Source organism: Typopeltis vanoorti, chromosome 3 (genome assembly GCF_054136105.1).
Source record: "Typopeltis vanoorti isolate ZY-2024b chromosome 3, IOZ_Tvanoo_1.0, whole genome shotgun sequence".
In the NCBI taxonomy this organism is placed as follows: domain Eukaryota; kingdom Metazoa; phylum Arthropoda; class Arachnida; order Uropygi; family Thelyphonidae; genus Typopeltis; species Typopeltis vanoorti.
This window is the reverse complement of record NC_143551.1, coordinates 142,733,615-142,750,406: the sequence shown is the minus strand read 5'-3', so window position 1 is coordinate 142,750,406 and position 16,792 is coordinate 142,733,615. Positions and strand designations below refer to the sequence as shown.

The 16,792-nt window shown below is 34.9% G+C and overlaps 1 protein-coding gene across 1 annotated transcript in view; it reads left to right on the top strand.

Annotated features, from left to right (window-relative positions):
- The window catches only part of LOC150108622 (lysine-specific demethylase RAD23A-like), a 120,942-nt gene that overhangs the window by 86,764 nt on the left and 17,386 nt on the right, over positions 1-16,792 (top strand). Inside the window, exon 6 of the mRNA XM_090390892.1 lies at positions 11,513-11,606. Coding sequence (XP_090247018.1) covers positions 11,513-11,606 — 94 coding nt within the window. The remainder of the gene's footprint in view (positions 1-11,512; positions 11,607-16,792) is intronic.

Genomic DNA, 16,792 nt, shown 5'->3' with positions numbered 1-16,792 from the left:
AGATTAGCTTATGTATATCTGTTTCTCACTTTTAATGTTGAGTCTGTTTTTTTCCAGTTGAAGGTTGTGGGTAAGCCTCATACGTGATCTCCCCCTTTTTTAAAGCATCGAAAAACAATCTTTCAAGCAATTCAATTTTTGATCTTTAAGAATATCTTTTTAATATTATGTTGTAACATTAAACAAAGTTCTTTTATCTAAGAACTTCAAAACATCAATCATGGTGCTATACTATCCAATCAGGATTCTCTCCCATGAGGAGTGCTTACACTAACCATGTGCATCTAGATGTCTGAAACAAAATTAAAGACGATTAAGATTGCTGTATTGCACAGATGTTTATTATAGTCAACAACCAGGTCAAAATTACACTTTAGATTCGGCTAGAGCACTATTTCCCAAAGTATGGTATTGTGTATCTGCAGAGGTACCTGAAAAGTCTTTAGGGGGGTACAAGGCACTTTTTATTTTTATATTTTTATCTGTGTATTGTTGCAGATAATTTAGTGAATAAGCTACTACAAGATTGTGCTCCCTAATTTCCCGTATTTGCGAGTGTTTTCCATCGAAATTAACCATCAAACGGAAACCCAACAGCGGGTATTGAACAGCGGAATACTTCAGTACAACCTGTAAGTACTTATAGTGTATTAAAACAGCTATCCTTCCAATTCAAAAACAGCCACGTGTAAGTGCTCACGATGCCTACTGTATGCAGCAAACATGGCGGCAGCAACAGCCAACGGCGAACGAGCATCACGTGTGTTACAGCACAATGCAGTCGACCGCCACCAAGAAACCTATTATGTGTCGCTGCTACAAAACCGGTGTCGCAGACAAAAAAAAAAAAAGGCATATACCGAGAGTTCTGTTGCCGCTGGCTGCACGAAAATAGACGAAGCTGCGCATAAGCTACTTATCGAACTTAACCAGCCATTCTTCTGTTCTCTGTGCCTTCCTTCGTTAAAACAACTTCTGAACATAGGTAAATATGTCGAAAACCTCAAACAGCACATCAATGCTTTAAATGAAACTTATACCGGCAAAATATGTGCAGTTGAAGCTAAGCTTGAACAAATTGAAAACCAGTGCAATGGAGGCTAAACACAAAAAACTCAACGGCATCATTTTGAACTTCCCAACGGAAAATTATTACAAGAGGACATCAACAAACTAGCCGAAGAATATCGTTTCGGGCCTATAAATAAAAGGAAGGACGATACGAACTTTCCGTACCTAGTAAAAGTGACTTATGACACGCCGACAAGCACATCAAAAATAATAACAGTGATCAACAACAAGTTCAAGGACACCTGTCCCCAATTGTGCATATGTGCACAACCAGACCTATCATTTGCACAAAGAGAACAAAGACGCCAACTTCGAAGACAAATCGAAGAAATACGTCGAAATGGTGACAACAGTTGGTCCATTGATTACTGACAAGATAAACTGGTGAAAAAACCAAGTGATGCCACTAGCAGCTACCATGGAGAACCAACATGCAGGCACCGCATAGGAAATGTGCAAGATCCATGCGGTCCAACATATGATTCACAAAAACCTACACATCCACTTCACCAACATCCGTGGCCTAGGCCTAAACTCCAACCTGAATATAGTGTCCACTACCGCCTACAGTCTACAAAACCCCACCTACTCTTCCTGGCAGAAACTCAAATCTCCCCCCCCCCCCCCCCCCCAGCACCAGCACTCAAATCTTAACCTTCCAAACTTTTGCCCCGAGGGAGGTGTCTGCACATGCAACATTTACATAGACACTCTCATACAAGAGTAATTTGGCACTATAACAGTGCCAAGTGGGAAGCCGTTTCTATGCCACATTCCCATGGTTTGACTATTGATTCCAGCCTTCCAACCCAAACATATGCACCGAGCTTGTTACCAAAGTAATCCTCACTGGCATGAATACATACATTCTACACAGCACTCTGAACTGCCACTCTCAAATGAAACCCTGGTTCTCCAAAAGATGTGCCAAGGCTGTAGAGATGGAACACCAGACATACCACAACTGGCTAAAATCAAGAACCTCATCCTCCTTCAAGGCTTACACTGAAGCCCATAATAGATGCAAAAAAACAATCAACACATCCAAAACAGAGTTCGAAAGAGCAAAAAGCAGGAAAATGGTAGCTGAGCCTTTTGGTCTCTCGCCAAAGCAATTGGCCGTAACTTCTGTCCAACACTATTCCCACTCCGATGGCTCTACTGCATCACCCACAGAAAAAGCCAATCTTCTGGCCTCATACTTTGCTTCAAATGCATGCATAACTGATGATGGTAAATGTCTCCCAACCATTCCAGACACACAACATACAATGCCCCCTATATCCTTTTGCCAGGATGAGATCAGAAAAATGTTGATCCAAATTAGACACAAAGTCTCCTTGCCCTGATGGCATTCCCCCAATTGTTCTGAAAGTTTGCTCCAGAACTGACCCCCTATCTTATGTCACCTATATAATACTCTCCTATCCCACTGGAATCTACCCCACAAACTGGAAATTGGCCTATAATCAGCCCATTCCCAAGAAGGGTGACAAGTCGCTGCCAGCCAATTACCACCCTATCTCGCTTACCTCAGTCCTCTCAAAGGTAATGGAAAAACTCATCAATTCCCGACTCCTACACTATCTTGACGATACTCGCCAAATAAATGACTGCCAGTATGGATTCTGCCACTGCTGGTCAACAGGAGATCTATTCACATATGTCACCCATCTCTGGACAAATGCTATGGAGAGGTTTGGCAATTCTCAAGTGGTTGCATTAGATATCTCCAAAGCCTTTGACCAGGTCTGGCATGAAGGCCTACTAGGAAAACTACCATCATTTGGTCTGACCCAGGACTTCTGTAGGTGGATTGCCAGTTTTCTGTATGGACGCGCACTATGTGTCATGATGGACTGCTCCCTATCCTCTCATCACTCAATTAATGCTGGGGTCCCACAACGTTCTGTCCTCTCACCAACCCTCTTCCTGCTTTATATCAATGACCTACTGCAATTGACCTCCAACCCAATACACAGTTTTGCAGACGACAGCACACTACACTCCTCGCTTGCATTTGATAAGCCTTACCCTACACAGCTCACCTCAACCTACAGAACATCAACCACCCTCAACTCCAATCTCCAAGCCATCCTACAATGGGGTTCGGATAACCTCATAAATTTCAATTCCGATAAAACCCAGTTCTGTACTCTTTTCCATAAAAAAGAAACATTTTTTCCCAGTATCCTTTTTGACGATACCCAAATTATCCAGACAGTTTGAGATCTCACTCCTTGGAATCACTCTCACATCAAACCTCTCATGGCATAAACATATCTCAAATATTGCATCCTCAGCCTCAAAAAAAACTAGGATTTCTCTTTCGTTAAGACATTACTTCACCCCCCCCGAACAGCTATTAACATTATACAAGTCGCAAATCCGCCCAACTATTGAATATTGCTCCCATATATGGGGTGGGGCTCCTAAAAGCTCTCTCAAAATGCTCAATTCAATACAGAGGAGAGCAATTAGACTTATCAATGATCCATCCCTTACCAACTCTCTCCCCTCACTTTCACAGACATATGGTCTACAGTATGTTTACTCTACAAGCATTTCGATGTGAAATGCTCATCTGAAATAACATCAATAATTCCCTCGCCCAGTACTAAGTTCATTGGAACAAGTGTAGCTGCTGCACAACATCCCTTCACAGTACACCTAGAAACAAACAGAACAAGTTTCTTTTCCTCTTCCTTCATCCCTGCAACTGCTGCACTGTGGAACAGTCTCCCACGTGCTGTGTTTCTCAAGGAATAAAACTTAGTCATTCAAATCAAATGTAAACAAATTCCTCCTTTCCCAATCCACTACCCATACACGGTACTAATGTACTATAGGTTGACCAACCAACCAACCTCCTGTGTATGGGCCCAACATAAAAAAAAAAAAAAGTGTCAGTCTCTTCTGTAATTTATTTCTCATTGACTAAAAAAATCTAAAGGTTGCTTTAAAGAAAATACCTCATGGCATGTATTGACTGACCACTGGCAGGGCTGCATCGGTTGACAGCATGATTGCAATACATGTATGGGCTTGGAACTGTTTGCATTGAAAGTGTAAATTTAAATAGTTCAAACCATGCAGTGAGAAATCTACTAAATTTTGAAATCATTTATATCTTAATTGTAAATGATCCTTGGTGATTGTTTCATCACTCCATGTGTACATTTATACATGTTTTTGTGTTAAACTGTGTTTGTGTTACAAGTTGTATTAGCTAAAAACAACAAACAGAACTGAATTTCTCTTCACTTCTTCCCAACAGAAACAGTTCATTCATCTCATTAAACTCTTTTCATTGTTAAAAGTTTACATTTCATAATTTTTGTTCTAACAGTATGCTTATTGCATTTGTGTAAGTAAAAATGTGTTTAGTAATTTAAAAAAAAAAAGTTTCTCGTGTGTGTTTAATATATTGTAATGCAAATGTTCAAAAATAAAAATGTTTATAATTATTCGTGTTTGAAGAAAATATATAATTCTCCCAAATTGCCTTTTCCTGATGGAGGGAGGGGTATGCCAGTGTTTTTAAAAATATGCAGGTACTGGAACCCAGGGCCACACTGTGCGGTTGTGCAGATTGTGCCCCGCACAAGGGCGCTCGAAGATGAGGGGTGCCATTTCACCATGGGAAATAATAAAAAATATATATATATAAATTTTCTTATTCTTGAACTATATCAAACTATATAAATTACACAATTACAAATTATAGTTAATGCAATAAAATGAAATTTAAAATCAGTAAAATTATTATGAATTCTTAATAATCTAACAATATTTTTAACTTAATACATCACCAGTTTTATTATAATTTCACAGAGTAAGCATCAACTCAGCAAAAATTGTATAAATATTCTCGTTTGTTTATTATATTTTTAGTGGAAATTATTAGTTAATACAGATCATGAATTCATTCTTACACCGTGCTTTGCCTTTTTTGGATGTGTGATTGTGACCAAAACAGTAACATTGTTCTGCAAATTTGGTAAACCTTACTGTTATTTTTGTTGCCACTTAAAAATAATATCAGGAAATTTACAACCTATTTTTGTTATTATGAAAGATGAAACCAAAGATATCGATTCTAGAGTTCAGGCAGACAACTTAATTTCAAAGATTTATTCGTTTAAATTTATTTGCTCTGTTGATGTTTGGAATGAAATCTTAAGTCTCGTAAATGTTGCAAGCAAAATAATGCAGAATCTGACATTTGATATAGGAAAAATTACAGAAAATCTTGATTAAGTTATACAAGAATTAAATACTCGCCGAACAGACCAATATTTTGAAAATATTATTAGAACTGCAAAAGAAGTAGCAAACGATCTTAATATTGATCCTATTTTTCAAGACATTCGCAAAATAACAAAAACAAAAATGCATGATCCTAAACAATATCTTAAAATAAATTTTTTCTTCGCGATTTTAGACACGACAATAACTTCAGTCATGGAAAGATTCATACTCCTAAAACAACATAACGAGGACTTTAAAGTTATAAGAGATGTTAGCAAATTAAGATTGGAGCAATGAAGATTTAATGAAACATTGTGAAGATTTGCACTTAAAACTGAGCGACAATCGTGATATTGATGGTATGACTTTATTTGAGGAATTAAAAACTTTGCAATGTTTTATTAAAAAAGAATCGGCTCTTCAGTGTGTTTTAAATTATATAGACGAAAATAAATTGACCGACACGTTTCCGAATGCTGCAATTGTAGTGCGTATTTATTTAACATTATCAATATCCGTAGCATCAGGGGAAAGAAGTTTTTCAAAACTGAAATTAATAAAAAATGATTTGCGGTCAACAATGTCTGGAGAGAGCATCTAACAGATTTATCAGTTATATCAATTGAAAATAATAGTATGGATTCATTAGACATTAAAGATATTAAAAATTTTGTGGCTACTAAAGCAAGACGGATGAATATGTAAAATAAATCTACATTTATCCTAATTGTTATATAGTTAAAAGCATATCTCCAAATTATCTTTATGCAATTATTTCTTTTTATATTAAAATAAAAGTAATTTTTGTTTATGTATATATAAACAAAAGTACATTTGTTATTAAAATAAAAGTATAAAAGTTACTTTTATTTTAATATAAAAAGAAATATTATTACGTAGTTAAGACGATTCCTTAAACAAAACAATAAATTGTGCCCTCTCATTTCCTATTAAAGCTAGATAAGAGTGGACATAATTTATTTCTTGAATTGAAAAAAGTTCTGCATGGTTAGCCTAGTGGCTATGCGCTTCGCAACCATATGCCTGGGGAAGGGGTGTCCTGGGTTCGATTTCTGTCGACAACGTGAGGAGCCCAAGGATCTTCCACAGCCAAGTTAGCTGGTTTTTGGCATGGGCAGCAGGGTCCCCCCCCAGTTTATCTGAGGTTTTTCATCCTGCAAATTGGCCCTGTGAACAAACATGCTACATTCATAGGATACCTCCAGGAATAAGGAGTAACCAACCTATTCCGTAGGATTTCGGTTCCGAATGCTTACATGGTAAAAAGTGTAGGTCTATGCGTGAGCATAAAATTAGAATATATATATATATATATATATATATATATAATTTATTCTTATAAATATACATAAATATAAGAATAAATATATTTATTCTTTCTTATAAATATACGCATACATAAGAATAAATATAAAATTTATTCTTATGTATGCATATAAAACTGTTTTGTACTTCTAACAAAGTAAAATTTTTCGCGAAAATGTTTCATGGAAACTTATATTATGGGGGCACTGAAAACGTTTTGCACAAGGGCGCCTCCTACCCACGGTGCGGCACTGCTGGAACCTTGGGAAATACAGATTGCATGGAAAAAAGGTTGCATGGTTCGATTTTATCCTCATTGCAAACTCCGAATGGAAAGTTTAATTTCACTCTGATACTCCATGTGCAGTAGCTTGGTTTGAAATATGGTAGCCTGTATATCTGTGACACTATTCTTTATCAGTTAAATTTTACATCTCTTTAAAGAAATAATGAAAGAAACAAAACAACAACAAGAAAAAAAAACATAATGAACTGCATAATACAGAGTGTTTCAAAAAGAATGTCCCGATTTGAAAATTATATATCTCTGCAACCATGAACCACAAATGAATGCGACTTGCACCATATGAACGGCCTTGGCCCAGAGTTTGATATGATTGAGTGAAACTTTAGGCCTTACTTCATACTTGGTAATTTATTTTGTAACTGTACCACATTTTCATTATTAAATATAATTATTTGAAATCGGGTCATTCTTTTTGAAATACCTTGTATATTTTTTTAAGTTGTGAAGCTTTGTTCTTGTTTTTATCATACTTAAGATTCTGCTGATGATTTTTTTTTTTTAAGTAAACTTTTTTGAAGTTTACTTAAAATTTGAATGCTAAAATTTGTTTTCTTCAGCATATTTGAAAGCAGTTTTTGTAAGTCATGCAATATCAGTGTTGTAAAATGTACAATATACATTCTGAGATATCACTCATCTTTAAACATTGTCTAGGAAAAATAATAAAGATAGAACTGGATTTCTCTTAATTTCTTCCCAACAGAAACAGTTCATTCATCTCATCAAGCCTCTTTTTTATTATTGAAAGTTTACATTTCATAATTTTTGTTCCAACTGTATGCTTATTGCATTTGTGTAAGTAAAAATGTGTTTAATAATTTAAAAAAAAAAGTTTCTCGTTTGTGTAATATATTATATACAAAGCAAAGCTTGACAAAATGCTCGTGGTATTCCAATTTAAGTATGACAGTTGCTTTTTTTACTATCTCATGTGTTTTCTATGTTTTGCACTTTGAGAGTCAGTTTCTTTCAATTCTTATATATAATACCTAGTTGACTTCCTTTTGAGTATTTTTCTTTATTGTGCTATGTTTCTTATGCACAATACAATGCTTCTTAAATACTCTGTTGCCATCTTAAATAAAGTTATCTGGACAAATATTGTCTTGATTGCTATTATTTTCATTCTTAGCAAACAGATTATGGATTGTTTTATTAATAGGTAGGATATATTTTATTTTATTGGAATGATTTAGACATTGAATTGTATTTCATCATTAGCCATATCAGAGCTTACAGACATTAGTTTTTTGGCATCTAGAAATTTAGGTTTTCTCTTTGGCCTTTGCATTACTTTTCTTTTGACCATTATACAAAGCTTAGTCCAACTGGAAAAACTGTCCTAATTGGTTGCTTACCCAACATATTCTCTAATAATAAATTATCAGTCTCCTCCAGGGAAGGCCATACATCACCCATGCCATCCAATACAATATCTCTTAAACTCATTCACAGTAGATGCATGCATCCCCTTGAACAGTGCAAACTATTACACTCACTTGCTTCTCTCTAATGGAAAAAATGGCTCTTACTCCATTTTTAACTCGTCATCATCAGCCATTTTCTACCCAATGCTGGACAAAGGCCTTCTCCAAAGTCCCTCATTCATTCCTATCTTGAACTTTTCTGTGCCACTGAGTTCCTGCCATCTGTTTAATCCTATCCTTCCACTTTCTCTTTCCATCTCTAGGATATACCATTCTGATATCAACTTTGTCCATTTTTGACTGTTATTTCTTGCAATTCCATTTGGATCTTTTAATGGCTGTTAAATCTCTCATCCTAGTTTGAGCTCTGACCCAAGTATTGCGCTATTCTATTTAGAATAGTAATACTGAGTAATGATCTTTCCATTTTCCTCTGGGTAATTCTCAACTTGTTGGTCAATTTTTTAATCAAAGATCATGTTTTTCTATATGTCGTGAATGGAAGTATACAACTGTCAAATATTTTTTTTTAAAGCAGATTGGGATGTTTCCATTAAGTGCTTCATGGTCACTCTCTACTGTTATCGTTTGTCCTAGGTAATAGAGGTTACTATATCAATTTCCTGGTGTTCCATTTGTACTGACTTTTTGGTAATGTATATTATTTTTGTTGTAAGTTTGTCTTTGTTTATATTTAGTCCTTTCTTTTTACTTTTGTTGTTTCCTAAAAGAACAATATCATTAGCAAATCAATGATTTAGTTATTTCCCATTTACCATAATTTCTCTATTTTTCAAATCCAGGTTTTTAAAAATTTCTTCTAGGACTGCTATAAATAATTTAGGTAGAATGGCATCTCCTTTTCTTATCGAAAATTTCATATCTGTTCCTGATTTTAAAGATGCTGTTGAATTTTTATATATATGACTATATCAGTATAAGATTTTTCAATTCCTTGATTTTTAAGGTCTTCTAAAATAGCTAATGTTGAAATTGAATCGAATGCCTTTTCAAAAACAATGAATGCTAGACCTAAGAACTTTGGTATTCATTTGTCTTTTCAATTATATGTCTTATATATATAATATGATCAATGGTGCTGTAATTTTTTCTTAATTCTGATTGTTCTGGAGGTTGGAAAAAATCTAATCTGTTTCGTATTCTGTTGCTAATCATTTTTGTAAAAATTTTGTATATTGTTGAAAAGAGACTGATAACTATAATAAGGATAGCATTGTTTCAACTCTTTTGGTATTCTCTTCTGTCTTAACTTCCACAGTTGCCTACTTGTTCTCTCTGCACCTTCTGTATAATGAAAAATTTCATCAACCAATATCTTATAACATCCTTTCAGACATTTATAGGCCTCTATTGTATCACACCTTTTCCAGCATCTTCATCCACATAATCTCCATATGTCCTCATAATCTACATTTCATAATTTTGATATAATCTTTATAGCACTTCTTTTCACCTTTTTCACGACTTGGTCCTCTTGAAACCAGAAGACCAAATCTGCACACAGCAATCCAGATGCAGTTGTATCAAGGCCTTGTAAAGAGGCATCATAAGATTATCCTTGCATGTCAGTGTTCCTTTTTAGGACTGCAGTTATCCTCTGAGAGAGATTTGCTATGTGATCTTTGAACTTCAAATTTCTATCCACCTTAGTTCCAAGCTACTTATCAGTTGCTCTAAACATAACCCCACCAGTATAATATGCCATTTGGATATCTCATGCCAAAGTGTATTACTTTGCCACACTTGTAGTTTATTCAAATCATTCTGTAGGTTCCTAATTCGTCTTTGAATCTGGATAATTTTGTGTATTTAGCAGACCCTAAAATCAACATTTAAATGTACATTTGCACTTCTCTCTCACTATAGAAAATGCCATTACAGTGAACTCACTCATTCACTGTGACACATACCAAGTCCCATCCAGTATCAAAAGGCATCAGTACTGTTCCAAAGGAAATTCACTATAAGACTATAACTATGCAGCACTTGATTTCTTTGTTCATCTGTAATGTGCATTGAGGACACATTTGGTCAAACCAGATACACCATGTTGAATTAAGTTAGATTTCCTTTTTCTTCCAAAGAAAGAGGGAAATCTGTTTTTGGAGGTTTCAAGTAAAGGATAGTTTGATGAGTTTATGAGCTTTAGCCATTTGTTATTTCTGTAGGATTCATATTTTCACATAGACTCGTTGAGACAGTGGATAATGACTCAGACCTTTTGTGCTGTTGCACAGCACTGAGATAATGTGTAGTAGCATGGCAATAGACATGAACATGTGGAACTAATGGGCTCACTTGAAAGGTTTGACAGTGATCGATTTCTGCTATGGGTGGGGGATGGAAGCAACTGTAACATCATCCCATCATGAATAATCAAATCTACAGTAGACATTAAAGGATAGGGAACTAACAATTTGCTCATGTTTAATTGCAGTATCCAGGAATGTCAAGGAGATACTTTTTTTTCCACTTTGACTGAATCCATCTATGGGCACATTATTTGTATGACAGTTAAAGGTCGAGGTCATCACTGCCACACAGCCAGATATTTTCTAGCTTGGCAACATTGATCTTTTGGTCTATTTAAAAGTGCCAGTAGTGCTTATAATATAAATATCATGGAGAAAAAAATGAAAGAAACATTTCAGCAAAATAAGATAATTGATTTAATATTTTGCCAATTTAATGGTACAAATAAACATGTAAGTTTTTTAGTAAGCAGGTTTCTCATTTTGACAGGTGTCAAAATCAGAAATCTGCATTATGTGAAAACTTACATGTTATTGAACAGCTTTTATACAGCCATTGTTATCACTAAAGCACAAAGATGTTTAGTTTGCTTTCTAAACTCTTGTGCAATAAGCAAGTTGGGAGTGGAAACTCCCCCCCCCCGTCCCATTTTCCTTTTCATTTTACATTTGTATCTGTGTGTGTGTGTGTGTGTACTTATAAAACTATTAACTTTTACCAAAGTAAAATTTGACTAATAATAATTGTGTTCCCACTTAATTTTTGAGCTCACTTATTAGATGATTATTAGACAGTAGTGAACTGACTGTTATAAGTAATTTTAAATTGTAAAATGCTTTTTAATGACTACCTACAGGGCATTCCCCAAGTTGCCCCTCCAGAATCTCAGGCATCGCAGGAAACTTCGCCTAGTGATACATCTACCAATAGACCTACTCAGGAAGAAAGAGGTGACAATTTAATATTCCATTTTTCTTGTAATCATTAAGTATTTTGAAAAATAGATGCTAGACTTTTTTTTTTTTTTTTAATATTTTTAGGTGGTAGATAAATTTCTTTCCCCTCTTTGTTACCACTACCCTCCTTACTGGAGAACTTGAAGTACTTGATGAAAACATTCCATGTTTGATCTCTAGAGCAGATTTTCCAAATTATCTAATCTTTAGTCTACTCACATTACTAATGTGCAATTGATTTACAGTGTTTCCTGAATGGAATGCAAGTTTGCTTTAACTGGACAGGTATTTGTTTTTGATCTTCCAGAAATATCTCAATTTCGTTTTATATATCAGTCCATTTTCAGTAAAGACCACTACTGAAAATGAGCCTGAAAATTAGATTGATTTAATGGTAAGTACCTGCTGGATTTCTACTCAGGAGATACAGAAATGAATATCTCATTGAAAAGAACAATATGTAAGCTTTTTTTAGCCACTTTTGCAGGTAAACTGTAGATTAAGCTATATGGAAGTTTAGAAAAAAATGAAAATAGTCTGAAAACAAGAATCAACCCTAGAGTCTGTGTAAACTGAAGAAAATATTCATTGATTCATCTAGGAAGATGTGTGGCAAAGTTATCTACAAGGATAAAAAAAAAAAAATAAACACTACAATGGTGGGCACAAGAACTTAAGCAGTCTGGGAAAAAGAAGCAAGCACACTGAAAACTTCTAGCAAATATGTCAGCAGATGCCCTAAAATAATGTAGAGAAAAATGAAAGATTAAGCTATGTGTATAAGTATCTAAACAAATCATCAGCAGATTTTTGTAGGATACAGAAGAAAAATATCAGAAAGGTGGCAAAATGTTCTGAAAGCTATTGAAAAGGCTTAGAAATAGAATAAAAAATACTACTGTAAAAGAAATCAAAGATAAAGTTGACATGAAAACTGAAGATATGAATATTTTATATCTGGAGTAATTACTTTGAAAGACGGTTAAACAAAACAAGCAGTGACAGAACAGCATCAGAAAATGTTAGAGAAATTCAAACAGAAGTACATATCAATAATTGAGGTATAAAAAGCTATTAAAGTCTAAAATATGGAAAGGCAGCTGGAATAGGTGACATCTGACCAGAAATGCTCAAATATGGAGGTATAAAAGTTTTACAGCTGCTACACTGCATAATTCAGAGGGACTTGTCAGAAGGTAGGTCAAATTCCAGATAAATGGAGTAGAGCTCTCATATGTCCCATCTATAAAAAGGAGAATGAATCTGAATATGAGAATTATAGGTTGAATTTCTCTATTAAATGTTCCACATAAAATTGATGCAATCATACTTGAGGAGGGGCTGAGAAAAATTGCCAAAGAAAAACTCAAAGAACAACAATTAGTTGTCAAACTGAAAATCTGAACTTAAGATTTTCAGTTTGACAACCAATTGAAAAATCATGGGGTAGTTCTTTGTGGAGTGGAGGGAACTTTGCTGTGGTCATCAATGCAGGAATTTGAAGAGAAGAGTAATATTAGTAAGTTGGCCTTGTCTTTATTTGAGGTAACTATAGTACTATTGGAATGCGAAAGTGGTGGGAACCAGGTTGGGCAGAAGTTGTACCCATTGACCTTTGCATGTGACCAGAAGGAGTGACTGCCATTTGGTAGGATGTGAGTTTGCAGCATTTCATCCTTTCAAAGTCTGACTAGGACTTGATTCTTTTGCAGCTGTTGTGAGCTGCAGTATTGGCAGAGATGGCTGTTGGAGTTTTGGTGTTGAGCCAATTGTTGGAAGCAGTTTTTTTCTTTTATAGCATTGGCACACTTTTTTGAAAACCGAGACAGTTTTCAAAAACAGAAATGATGGTCTAACCATTCCAAGGATGTGGAGGACCCATTTGCAACCTTTATAGCAACCAGAACAAGCTAAAGAAAAATTGCAATAGAGAAGACTTTGTAAAGTTTTTTTTTTTTTTTTTTTTTTTCTCCCTTAACATTCAATAGCAACTTGAATTGTACAAGTCTAGAAGAAAATTGTTGTATAACAATCTGAACTGTACAAATCCAGAAGAATCTTAGTACAGGAGGACTTTAGCAGAGTTTATTGTAGTTTTTTATTTAATTTATTTATTAATTATTTATTTTCAATTTATTTTATTTTATTTATTTATTTTTTTATCACTAGAGGTTTCCTACACACATGTATCCTTCTGATGATGACCTCGATACATGGGTCGAAATGTCAAGTGTTACTTTATTAATAATAAAATAATCATTTCAACACATTTCGTGTCCCTAAATTAGAAAATATGAATGCTGATCACAGTGTAACCTTAAAAGAAAGAAACATTGACTATCTATTTCTTGAAGTTTTAAACTTTTTTTGTGTGTGCAAGGTATAAGCGAAGCGAAACTTTTTAATTTCTTTTTACATAAAGTAAAATCAGGGATGAGAGATATATGCGAAGGTGAGTTATATTTGAGTAAATATGATAATACTACAAAAGCTCCTGATGCACCTCCATCTCTTCTTTCAATGTAGTAGTAGTAGCAGCAGCAGCTGTGTATGCCATGTTACACACATACTACTGAGGTTGATAGATCTTAGCAAACAGGCACTCATTATTTGAACGATCATGTGTGCTTCTGACACACAATATAATGGAACACATAATATTCAAACCAAATATAATATACTTGGTTTGAATCCTCTAACCAAGGAAGTGAAACAATGTTTTGTGCATGGAATATATTCGTGTCTGAGCAACTTGTGTATAGAGGGTAATGATTTCATATTACTTGCCTTAGTATCCCATAATGCAAAGCACATCTCCTTGCAGACATGTATAATGCCATGCATTATGGGAAGGGCCACTACCCAGACCGGGTAGTGACCCTTTATTGTGGTCTTATCCATTTTTCGACCTTTATTGAGGTCTCATTGGTGGGAGCCAGACCCAGTAGAGATACCAAGGTTGAAGTAATGTAGAAGTCATAAGTAGCCAATGCAAGTTATTAAATCGTTCTTTTACTTGCAGCATAGTGATAATTTTTTGGGTTGCCTTTAGCTTATACAGCCTACTTCTTTTCATATAGTGACAGCTTTCTGTACAACATGCAAAACTTAGTTTGCTATACTGCTCTCATCCTTATTTTCATGATATTCCTTATGAATTTTCTGCTTAATATGGTTACATATCCATTTCACTTCCTCTCTATACTTTTTTCCATCAAACTCTAGCGATACATTCAAATACTACATCTTTTTAAAGCTTCCCATGCAAGGCTGATATCCTTCCATTCACTAATACCATGAGACCAAACATAGTATTCTCCTGAGTGTCATAATTTCCAGCTTTGTAGTTATTATGTAGCCTTTCATAACTGGAACATCCCTGTATTTTGCTGCCTCGCTGGTCAGTATGGCACGATCACTGTCACCTACTGGTGGTGAAACAGTCGCATATTTAGTTGACACCTCTGATTCTGATGCTATTAACAAATTTAACATTTGTTAATAGCATCAGATTTAACAAATTTAACACTCTTTTGCAAGTAATTATGGGCAAACTTCAGCTATAGAGGACCTAGATTATGAGGAGGAACTGGTACATGAGACTAAGGAAATGGAATTCATGTATGTGTTGAGAGGTACTTAAATTAGCCTGTCATGTAAAAGGTGTCACATAGGTTGTGACCTACATGACAGGAACCAGTATGAGAATACAGGTAATGACTTGGCAATGTTTAAAATATTAAATCTCATTGTGAATGCATCTGTATAATTGGATGGGATATTGGTACTACCTCTGACCAACTGTTTAATTCATGTCTCAACGTTTTCAGGTCCCCAAGAGAAAGAAGGATGGTTTGTTACAATGGTACTTCATGACACAGATAGCAAATTGTAGACTAATCAGTATCTCATTTGTATTTAAGATATTGGAAAAGTTGGTTTAGGGGCTGATTTCAGGAATGTGTAGATAGGAATATGATACTCTATATGGGACAGTGCAACTTTGTAATGGAGGGGTGTGTGTTAATGTACTCCATAATATACTATATTAAAGTGAAAGTTCAGTTAGATAAGAGAGGTGGCTATACCATGGTATTGCTGGATTTTGCAAAGGGGTGACTCTAGTATGTAAATTGAAGCATATGAAACATGGTGTAGAGACTGATGGACATCAGAGTAGCATATGATGTCAAATCAGAGAAAAGGCAAGTGACCAGTTGTATACTACACATTCTGCACTTGTACTGCTGCTGCTTAGTTTGTATATTAGTGCAAATCATTTGGGGGATGGAATAACCTGTTTGCTGATGATTTTGAACTGGAGAGGGCAAAGGATAACAGTTACCATTTACTTTGGTAAAACGTCAAGTTATGCATTTTAGGTTGAAAAGCCTGCTGGTGTAGTACAAAGATGGAACTAGATCCCAAGAAATTGAAACCAGGGATTTGGAAGTGATGGTAGACAAAATAGCTTAAAAAAAAAAAAAAAAAAAAAACATTTGAATGCTAAGCAACACCTTATTGGGGATAAGGGATTATGCCTCTTGTCATAGGGGTGCTCACATTTGGTTGCTTGGGTTTCTTTGGGATAAGGGAAATTATGGAAAAAGAGTAATCAAAATGATAACTGTCCAGTGGAGTGTTCCCTATAAAAACGAAAAGTTTATGGATTACAAAGTTTAATTAATATGTTAAAAAGAGAGGGATATGACAGAAGAGTTATTAAAAGAATTTTTAGAGCCAGTGACGAAGAAAATTTTTAGTATGTGACAACATGGATTCATCTCTTCTGTAAAATTGGTTATCAAGAGTGGGAGTAGATATTTTTGCTTGATCAGTGGCAAATGAGTGGAATGGGTCACTAGAAGTGGTTGTGTGCTTTGTCCATAACTGAGTTTTTAGAGAGAGAAATATGATGGATATTGTGAGCAGTGATTAGTGTGAGCCTCTAGCAGCAAGTCTTCAAACTTAATGGAAATGCCTTTTTGTTATGACAAAGATATACAATATCAAATTATGATAAGTGTATTATCATCATCAAATTTCTGACATGTACTCTCAAGGGGTTTACAGGATATCATAGTACTACATGAAAAATTTACATCATTACTAACTTCCTATCTACAATTTTCCTCCAAATCAGTCTGCTACTTGTCAAGATTGCAACATTATCAGATCTT